The sequence below is a fragment of the Dysidea avara genome, chromosome 6, assembly GCF_963678975.1.
Source record: "Dysidea avara chromosome 6, odDysAvar1.4, whole genome shotgun sequence".
In the NCBI taxonomy this organism is placed as follows: domain Eukaryota; kingdom Metazoa; phylum Porifera; class Demospongiae; order Dictyoceratida; family Dysideidae; genus Dysidea; species Dysidea avara.
In genome coordinates, this window is record NC_089277.1 from 33,451,755 (window position 1) to 33,462,527 (window position 10,773).

At 39.1% G+C, this 10,773-nt stretch overlaps 1 protein-coding gene across 1 annotated transcript in view; it reads left to right on the forward strand.

The window, feature by feature from the left end:
- The first annotated feature begins 2,655 nt into the window (after positions 1–2,655).
- LOC136258981 (uncharacterized) overlaps positions 2,656–10,773 on the forward strand; it is a 37,072-nt gene continuing 28,954 nt past the window's right edge. The window contains exon 1 of the mRNA XM_066052376.1: positions 2,656–2,685. Coding sequence (XP_065908448.1) covers positions 2,656–2,685 — 30 coding nt within the window. The remainder of the gene's footprint in view (positions 2,686–10,773) is intronic.

Sequence of the window (10,773 nt, forward strand, 5' to 3'; positions counted from 1 at the left end):
GTAACTTGCATGCACAAGATACATTGGTCAGCATCGCAGGTATAAAGTGCCCTAATTAACCAATCTCACTTGTAACAAGCTGGGAATACAGGCCAGTACATTGAAGGTCCAGTAATAATAAGCTACAGCAATCTATATAGTTTTCTGCTGTTTGCAGCTGACACATGGTGCTTAGTATTGGCAACAATAGACGGTAAAATGGTGGCATAATTAGAAGTCAATACCAAATCTGCTATAGTGAGAGATGAAGAGGGAGATTAGGTGGAATAGTACTTAACAGACTATATACAGTAACTCTTACATGATTATTATTGATAGCTGGGGAGATCAGCATAAAGCATGTAAGATGGTAGATCTAAACCTATACTTGTAGAACTGAGTCATGGCGCCATGTATATCTCCCCTGATCTAGAGCAGTGGAGCAACCAGTTAGAATATGATTATATAGATGTAGGCTAGGCCAAGTGGAAAAGTGTCCATCTTGCTAGATTCATTGGAGTTGGCAATGTGTCGCAACCAGCACCCAATAGGAAAGACAATTGTTTCACAGGAAATCCATACATCTGCTTCCTCCAAATTGAACTCCAGGGTAACAATATCTAAGTCTCTAACACTAGCTTGTGAAATTGTTGTATGAAAGAAATTACATCCTTAATTCCTTTGATTGAAACAGATCGGTAATGACCCAAAACACTGACTTCCACAGTTGTGTAGCTAGTATAGAAATATTCAAACGATTCATCTCAGTAAGCATTTGTAAATATTCTGGTTTCTGTTGCTTTCCAGTGGCGTAGCCAGGCCTCCACGGATGGGTGGGCACACTCACCCCCACATTTCACCCCATGAAACTAACTAGCACAAAGTGTGAGTCCATCCTTAGTGGACTCTACATACATTTGGTTTAAAAACTGTTTCAAAAGTGCATAAATGTATCTAACTAGCTAATAATATGCTACACTGCTGTTCCTGCAGCTTATTTCACTAGTCTAATGCTACTGTATGAATCATATAGAAGGTCTAGGAATTGAAACTAACATATTACACCTCCTTGTCTGGTCTCCCCGGCTTAACTCATCTGTACTTGTACACAACTCTTTATACTCCAACCTGATTCTTGAGATAATCATAGTGGCTTAATTCAGCCACCAATTGCAATTATTTGCCTCCAACCGACTTTACACCATTTTTTTCTATATCACTTTTTAGGTCACTTCACCACGCCAACAAAAGAACATCTGTGCTGTTGCTCACAATTCAATATTCCAGATGTGAAAAATAGACTGGATTCCTCATGTTCCTCTCTTCCCCGCCTAAAATTTGGATCACGTGGTGATGTGCATTAAATATAAAACACTGAAACTACCCAGATCACGTGATGTAATTATTGAATATCAACTGCTGATTTATAACAAAAATATCGTGCTACCAAGGTATGCACTATTTGTCTCTTGTTAATAACAAAATCAAACGGGCGCCGCTTTACTAGGGAAAGTTGGATGGGCACGTGCCCACCCAGGCCCACTCTTGGCTACGCCACTGTTGCTTTCTACAACTTCAATATGTTGTCTTGACTTAAGATGACAGGTGAGATTAGCTACCTCTATAATTATAATAATACCTATTGATGGAGAATTGGAATTGTTGATAACAATGTTATAACCATTTGGATTATCAAAAGCCAGGTGTTTAGCTGCTGCATGTAGCTAGTACGACTATAACGGGGGTGCATCTATTTTTATGGACCGGACTGGGCATTTTTTTGGGTACACTTGTTAAAAAAAATTTCTGATCTCTATCTCACTGCTTTTCACAAGTCATCAGGCCACTGTGCTATCACTGCTAGCTGCTGTACTGTAGCTCAGGCTGCCAGCTCCAGCCTGTATTAAAGAAGATAAACAAACTCTAACCAGTGGTGGATCCAGGGGGAGCACAGGAGAGCATGTGCTCCCCCCCTCCCTTCATCCCTTTAAAAAATACATATAACTTAATAAACTTATAAGATCGAGATACTTTAATAGAGCAGTCAGTCACCAATCACTCTAATAAAGCAGTCACAGTGTTCATGAGGAAGTGCAGCTTAACTATGAAGCTATGGATGAGGATCTGAATGAGGACAGCCATTATTGCTGTTGACCTTTTATTTTTGTCTTCAATTTTTCAGCAAATTACACCCCCTCTTTCCAAACTCTGGATCTGCCCCTGCTAACTTGGATTAGCAGATAAAGCTGAACCCAATAACTTTGGACTACTGGAATCGTGAGAATTGGTTCCATATAGATAGAGTAGCTAGATATTTACCTTTAATCAGTTATAGTAAATAGCTAACAAGTGTGCCCCAAAAAATAGCCAAGTACGTTTTGTAACTGAAACAGACACACCCATATGGGGCAGCATCTAGAGAACAAATCGGATATGGAAATAACGAGAGGCCAATATGGGCATGGCCTAATAGCTAGCTTAATGGTGTTATTTTCTTCCTCAGCTCGTCCATTAAATAAATAAGTAAATAAATTAAATGAATAAATATCTAAATCTCGAGCTAAATAAATGGAGTGCTCATTGGAGTGTATATAACCATCATACTAGACTAGTCACGTGATACTAAAAAGGACCATATTGGATTGATGAACTTTCGCACGATAGTCAGTTGGCGATATGACCTGCCGCTACCTTCGCAGGACTCAGGTATTATGTAGCGGTCTAACTACATGACAGGCCTTGGTTTTGGGAGGTTTGCCGTTTGTTTTGGCCAAGTTATTTGGAGCGAGCTTGGTGATCGAAGTCGGACTAATGAAGCGGTCGATTGCACGAGATTTCAGTGGCAGTCAGGTCCAGACTGTCTATAGTACTCAGCCGGCTGGCGAGCTAGAGGGTTGCAAGCCCGGCATGAAGTCTGAGTCAACAAGTTCTTGGCTGGTTTCTGTTGGTGCTGCTAGCTAGTTATTATCTAAACCAAAACAGCTAAGCTGTAAAAACAGTGTGCGGCCCTCAAAAAGGCTATGGTCAAAAAAGATGTGAAATCCAAGGTAGCAGCCAAGAAATGGCTGTGATAGTAGGTTAATGGTAAAAATTTTAATAACGACAATTCAGGTGAATTTTTGTGCCGCTTGGTCTTGGCAAAAAATTCACCTAAATTGTCGTTATTAAAATTTTTACTATTAACCTACCATCACAGCCATTTCTTGGCCGCCACCTTGGATTTCACATCTTTTTTGACCATAGCCTTTTTGAGGGCCGCACACTTTTTTTACAGCTTAGCTGTTTTGGTTTAGATTTAACTTCTTTTTGTATTGTATACCCCCCTTTTTAATCTATCTTTTTTTCTTTACCACAGGAAGAAGAAAAGATGAAGCAGATGTACTTTAAATATTTCTGATTTTATCAGTAAATGTACAAATTATATATGATACATATATTTATTACATAACTCTCCATGGTGGTTTCTTTGTAACTGAACACTCTACAAAGTGACTTCTTCTTGCTGCTCTCTCTACAGGGTGAATTGTTTGCAGCTGAACAATCTACAAGGTAACTTCTTCTAGCTGATCTCTCTACATGCAGGGTGATTTGTTTGTAGCTGAATTCTGTGCAGGTGATTTGTTTGCAGCTGAGCTCTTTAAAGAATGGTTTCTTTGTAGCTGAACTCTCTACAAGGTAACTTCTTCTAACTGATCTTTCTACAGGGCAATTTGTTTGTGGTTGAATTTTCTACAGGGTTATTTCTTTGCAGCTGAACTCTCTACATGGTGGTTTCTTTGTAACTGAACTCTCTACAAGGTAATTTCTTCTAGCTGATCTCTCTACAGGGAGATTTGTTTGTAGCTGAACTCTCTACAGGTGATTTGTTTGCAGCTGAACTCTCTACATGATAGTTTCTTTTGTAGCTGAACTCTCTACAAGGTAACTTCTTCTAGCTGATCTCTGTACAGGGAGATTTGTTTGTAGCTGAACTCTATACAGGTGATTTGTTTGCAGCTGAACTCTCTACATGATGGTTTCTTTGTAGCTGAACTCTCTACAAGGTAACTGATGTCTCTACAAGGTCACTAGTTTGTAGCTGAACTCTCTACATGGTGGTTTCTTTGTAACTGAACTCTCTACAAGGTGACTTCTTCTAGCTGATCTTTCTAGAGGGTGATTTGTTTGTAGCTGAACTCTCTACAGGTGATTTGTTTGTAGCTGAACTCTCTACATGATAGTTTCTTTTGTAGCTGATCTTTCTAGAGGGTGAATTGTTTGTAGCTGAACTCTCTACAGGTGATTTGTTTGCAGCTGAACTCTCTACATGATGGTTTCTTTGTAGCGGAACTCTCTACAAGGTAACTTCTTCTAGCTGATCTCTTTACAGGGAGATTTGTTTGTAGTTGACCTCTCTACAGGGTGACTTGTTTCTAGCTGAACTCTACCGGGTGATCTGTTCGTAGCTGAACTCTCTACAGGATGATTTGTTTACAGCTGAACTATCTACATGGTGGTTTCTTTGCAGCTGAATTCTCTACAAGGTGACTTCTTCTAGCTAAACTCTATAGGGTGATCTTCTTGTAGCTGAACTCTCTGCAGGGTGATTCGTTTGCAGCTGAACTTTCTACATGATGGTTTGTTCATAGCTGAACACTCTACAAGGTAACCTCTTCTAGCTGATCTCTTTACAGGATAACTTGTTTCTAGCTGAACTCTCTACAGGGTGATTTGTGGTAGCTAAACTCACTACAATTCGATTTGTTTGCAGCTGAACTCTCTACATGGTGGTTTCTTTGTAGCTGAACTCTCTACAAGGTAGCTTCTTCTAGCTGATCTCTCTACAGGATGACTTGTTTCTAGCTGAACTCTCTACGGGGTGATCCTTTCATAGCTGAACTCACTACAGGGTGATTTGTTTGCAGCTGAACTCTCTACATGATGGTTTGTTTGTAGCTGAACTCTCTACAAGGTAACTTCTTCTAGTTGATTTCTCTACAGAGTGACTTGTTTCTAGCTGATCTCTCTACAGGGTGATTTGTTTGTAGCTGAATTCTCTACATGGTAGTTTCTTTGTAGCTAAACTCTTTACAAAGTGACTTCTTCTAGCTGATCTCTCTATAGGGTGATTTGTTTGTAGCTGAACTATCTGCAGGGTGATTTGAACTCTCTACAAGGTGATGTTTTCTAGTTGATCTCTCTACTCAGTCTGGATGACTTGTTTCTAGCTGAACTCTCTACAGTGTGATCTGTTAAGTTTCTACCTGATCTCTCTATAGAGTTATATCTTGTTTGTATAGCTGAACTCTTTTACATGGTGGTTTTTTGATTGGTTGCTGAACTCTCTCTCCACGGTGACTTGTTTGTACTACAGAGTGACTTATTTGTACTACAGAGTGACTTGTTTGTAGCTGAACTCTCTACAGGGTGACTTACTTGTAGCTGAACATTGCATAAAGTAACTTGTTTGTAGCTGATCTAGATGAACTCTCTACTAGGTAGCTTTTTTTGTAGCTGAACCCGTTACGCAGTGACTTGTTTGTAGCTGAATTCTCTACAGAGTGACTTGTTGTAGCTGAACTCTCTACAAGGTGACTTGTTTAGTTAATTGAATTCTCTTCAGTGTGACTTATAATGTTCTGAATCTCTACAGCAACATATTTGTAGCTGGACTCTCTACAGGATGACTTGCTTGTAGCTGAATTGTCTATAAGATTAACTGTTTGTAGCTGAAATCCCTACCGAATAACTTGCAATGCCGTATAATTCTATAATGGAGTAAGTTATAAACGTAGCTGAATGCTTTATTAGGGTGACTGTTCTATTAGAGTATCTCAATCTCGCATATGCTACACGTAGTTGGCTTTGGAATCATAACTCAGTGGTTTGTAATCCGATTCTTCTGTACTACTGCAAGGACTTTCTATGATAATTATTTCAGCTACACACCCATTTTCAGCTCACTGTTCTAAGCGATTTGCCTGGTAGGCGTGAAAACTAATAGTTTTTTATTCATAAAAGTCGATCGCGTAATTGTGACATAGGTTAGGTTTTGTGTCATATCTCGATGACCTTTAACTGGATTCCTTTCAAACCACAAAAAGGCACTCCTACGATAGTTACTCCATCTACACCGCAATTTACAGCTCATTCCTTCAAGCGGTTTACCCTGTGGGCGTGACAGACCTTCGACCTTATTTTACGCAAATAATCGGTCATAACTCCTTGAATGTTCATCGGATTCCTACCAAACGTGGTACTGAGATTTGCCTTAATGAGCCCTTTAAGTGTGCCAAATTTCAGCCCGATCCAAGCACACATTCGTGTTTTATTGCGGATTTTGCAAAGTGTGCGAAAAGAAGAAGAAAAAAACGAAGAAAAAAAACCTAAACTTTGGCCGCTCGTATCTCGGAAATGGCTGGAGCGAGTTTCTTCGAATTTGGTATGTGGACTCTCCTACCTAGCCGGCATGTCTGTAGCAACGTTGGTTTCAATAGGATAAGGAATCACGGAGCTACAAAGTTGTGAAAATCGCATTTACTTTCTTCCTGTAAATATACTCACGGTGTGGCGCGCCGGCTTCTTGGGCCTCACGACACACTACCGTGTGTCTTGATTATTATTAGTAGTAGTAATAATTAGCAAAGCCTTGCAAGGGTAACACGCTAATGTACAAAATATCCTCCAATCAACTGCCTAACTATTGTCATGTATTAGGCTAAGTGTAACTTTAATAAATAACACCAGCGTGGTAGCCAAGTTTGTCACTTTCTTCTGGTAGAAAACGATACAAATGTCTTAAAATCACGTGATTTTTCGTTGCAGCAGTTCGTATGGTTCTTCGTATGCCACAATATTCACTCTCAACATTGTTCAAGTAGTCTATCATCAACTCAAAGTATTGGTGGTTTGATTTTATTGGTCAGGTTCTGGTGGCAGTGTTCTATACCATATGCGTATTTTGTACCGTACACATACCATACGCGTACGGTACGATTTTCCGTACCATACGCGTACGGTATAGACATACGCGTATGGTACGTACCATATGCGTATTTTGCAGTGTCTTCTAGCCTTGCCATCACCTAGCTACAATAGGCTGTCTTTACAAGCATTTCTAGCTGAGCAAACTTAGAACACATGTAACACAATAATTTGCTTACTATACTGAGCTGTAACTATAAATTTATTTATCAGCACACATGCACATGCATTCTATCCTTGCCATGCCCATGCATTTCCCATGCATTTCCCAGTATAGTCCTATACTAATGTACCTAAATCTTATGTACATGATCTCACTTTGTCTGCAGAACTTTACATAAATGGTACTGTGCATGTATGCTACTTTATAGCTATCAGAAGTATGCAGATGGTCTTATATACTTAATTATAAGTGTGGATAACTGACAATTTACAACAGAATTGGGTTAATAAGCAAGGAGAGCAATTACAACATGCACGGTAGCTAGTAAGTTCTAACTGAATTATACATTTACTGCTTATGCAAAGCTAATAACTGGAAAAATGAACTTCGTAATTATAAGTGTCATCAGTTGTGCAACATGGCTCCTCACTGTATTTGCATTTTTTGCACTCTTCTTCTTTTGAGGATCCAATTTCTTGTTTACGTACTTTTCTTGTTTATACATACTGTAAATAGTATATTCATCACACTGGACCTACAGCACAAAATTAATGTGGATGTTGTTAACTTTAAAGAGTACATTCAGATAAGAGTAGCTAAACACAAAGTCTTCCCATCCACAAGTATGACAGTAAGTAGCGAGTAGCTATACAACGCACTTAACAATTAAACAATGCTACTTAATATACATTCATTACTGAACTATACATTAGAACTCATAAACTCACCATAAAATCTCTGCCATGTTATGTTTTCCTACTTCATCTCAGTAGGCAACGCACATGCCTCATTCAATAGCAAAGATTCAGCGAACTACAGTTTTAAAACAATTTATTGCACAATTAATTACTATGCACATCAGTCTTAGAGTATAGCACGTCTAATATTGCTATAAGCTACAGCCATGCAGATTTACATTAATTTGCAAACTAAAAACATTACTTTCTCTACAGTTATATCTCTTTGCTACCTCCCTCAATGTTATTGTATCAGCATTCTCCAGGTCTTCCTCTGTCTGAGCAATCATTATATTGTATACTTCTAGAGCTAATCTGATTAAAATTGTCTGCTCAACACACCTTTAGTGCCACCAGGCATAAATATCCATTTTTAAGTGGAAGCTATAATTATAGTGTACTAACAAATTAAAGGTAAACAATAGATTATATGTAGCAACAATAGAATAAAATATTTAATGGAAAAAAATATATAGCTATGCCTGAAAAATTGGCTCCATTTGCCAATGGATGCAAATTATTTAATATGGTTGCTATATGTTGTAACCAATCAGAATGTGGTATATGGATAGTTATATCAAAATCTTATGTTTATATTTAGCTACAATGCTACCTCTACTGGCTTAGTGTTTATATCACTATGCATTCCAGTTATATTCATTGAAAAATTGTGAATATCAATATGCTAGCACAATTCTACAGCCTAAAAGAAATCAATGTCTTTTGTCCTAAATAATGCTTTAGAAGATCAAACTTCAAATATAATAATAGCTAATGGCAACAATACCATCATCCCAGGACTGGAAACAATACCATCATGCCAGGACTGGGCAGAGTTTGCCTCTCTGCCCACTGTTTAAGTGTTTATTTATATTATCATTGTCTTAGTATCTTAAAAAAATAAATGAATTTAAAAAAATTATGATTGCTCTATTAGAGTATCTCGATCTTCACTGAACAGAAAGACTAGCTCCTCCCCCCTCCCTCTTCCCCGAATGGGAAATGAAAGCAGAGTGCCATCAGGCGTAGTCAATAGGTACGGCAGTGCAAAAACCTTCTGCTTGATATTATACGTATACCAGGTTAGCTAGCTATACTCAGATGGTACGATTTTCCGTACCATAGCTACGCGTATGGTTGTGCCGTACGCGTATACGCATATGGTATGTACCATAGTACAAAATACGCATATGGTATAGAACAGCAGCACGATCTGTGCAGCCTTTTGGCGACAGACAAAATGTTTCTTCCTCTGGAGCACAGGACAAGCAGAGCAGCAACTGTGCCGTGGGTCAGCAATGACCAGTACTAGGTAAAGTATATACCTGCATGCGGAGTATGGTTATAATTTTAGCTTGTTAGTCATCTGGCTGAGCCATCTATATGCTGGAATTCGGCCAAAATGACACGATTTTTGCAAACAAATATCAGAATGGTTGATACATCAGTGCGACAGTCTCCAACAGCAAGGATACAAAGCTTATAAACACCTAACAATATGGCTAAAATGCATAGAGCAATCCAATACAACAATAGGCACTCACGTGATCGAAATTCAAATCTCAGAAAATACAACCATAATCTATTCCAATGACCTTAAAATCACTTGGAATCAAGTGACGGTTTGTATGCATTAGGTTCAGCATCTCGATTAGCCCAGCAGTCTGAGACTCTCCCTATGATGCCATAACAGCATAAAACATACCTGCATTGGCCCAGACCACGCCTGAGCAAACAATTAACACCAATATTTACAAAAGGAGCACACTGCATGGTTCCTATTCAGAAATGAAAGCGATTTCATGGGTATTTCAGCAATTTGAATTTTGATCACGTGAGTGTCTATTGTTGTATTGGATTGCTCTATGCGTTTACTGGGTGAGATAGCCGTATTGTTAGGTGTTTATAAGCTTCGTATCCTTGCTGTTGGAGACTGTCTCACTGATGTATCAACCATTCTGGTATTTCTTTGTAAAAATCGCGTCATTTTGGCCGAATTTCAGCATATAGATGGCTCAGCCAGATGGCTAACAAGCTTCAATTATAACCATACTCCGCATGCAGGTACTTTACCTAGTACTGGTCATTGCTGACCCACGGCGCAGTTGCTGCTCTGCTTGTCCTGTGCTCCAGAGGAAGAAACATTTTGTCTGTCGCCAAAAGGCTGCACAGATCGTGCTGCCACCAGAAACTGATCAATAAAATCAAACCACCAATACTTTGAGTTGATGATAGACTACTTGAACAATGTTGAGAGTGAATATCGTGGCATACGAAGAACCATACGAACTGCTGCAACGAAAAATCACGTGATTTTAAGACATTTGTATTGTTTTCTACCAGAAGAAAGTGACAAACTTGGCTGCCACGCTGGTGTTATTTAAGTTACACTTAGCCTAACACATGACAATAGTTAGGTAGTTGATTGAAGGATATCAATTTTTCGCGTTGCAGACCCTATAATAGGTATTCTTTATACGATGTGTCTAGAGCTCCGGCAGCCGGAGGTGGTTTGCCAATGCTACAGCTCCGTCAGTTCATCACGTGCCATAGATATTAAGCGGGGCGCCGTATCAGTAGCCTTAGCACCAATAGTGCTGCGTACTTTCAGTTGAAGACCACCAATACTTCGTACTTGAGGCCAGCTTGATCCACTGAAGTGGAAGAAAGTACCGGAATAAAGCGGAGGACTGAAAAGTGACTGGTTTTCTACAGGGGAGCCGGAAAGTGTCCACTGGATTTTTAAGTCCGTGTTTTAAGTGTTATAGGTACTCCTCATGAACAATGAAGTGTGGTGATCCACTTCAAATTAGCTACTGATCGTCATCATTAGTAACTATTCATGCAGTGCAAGTTGAAAAGTCTGGTTAACAAATCTTTTATTATTTTATTTATTATTAACACTTTACAGTGACCAGCACTGAAGGTCTA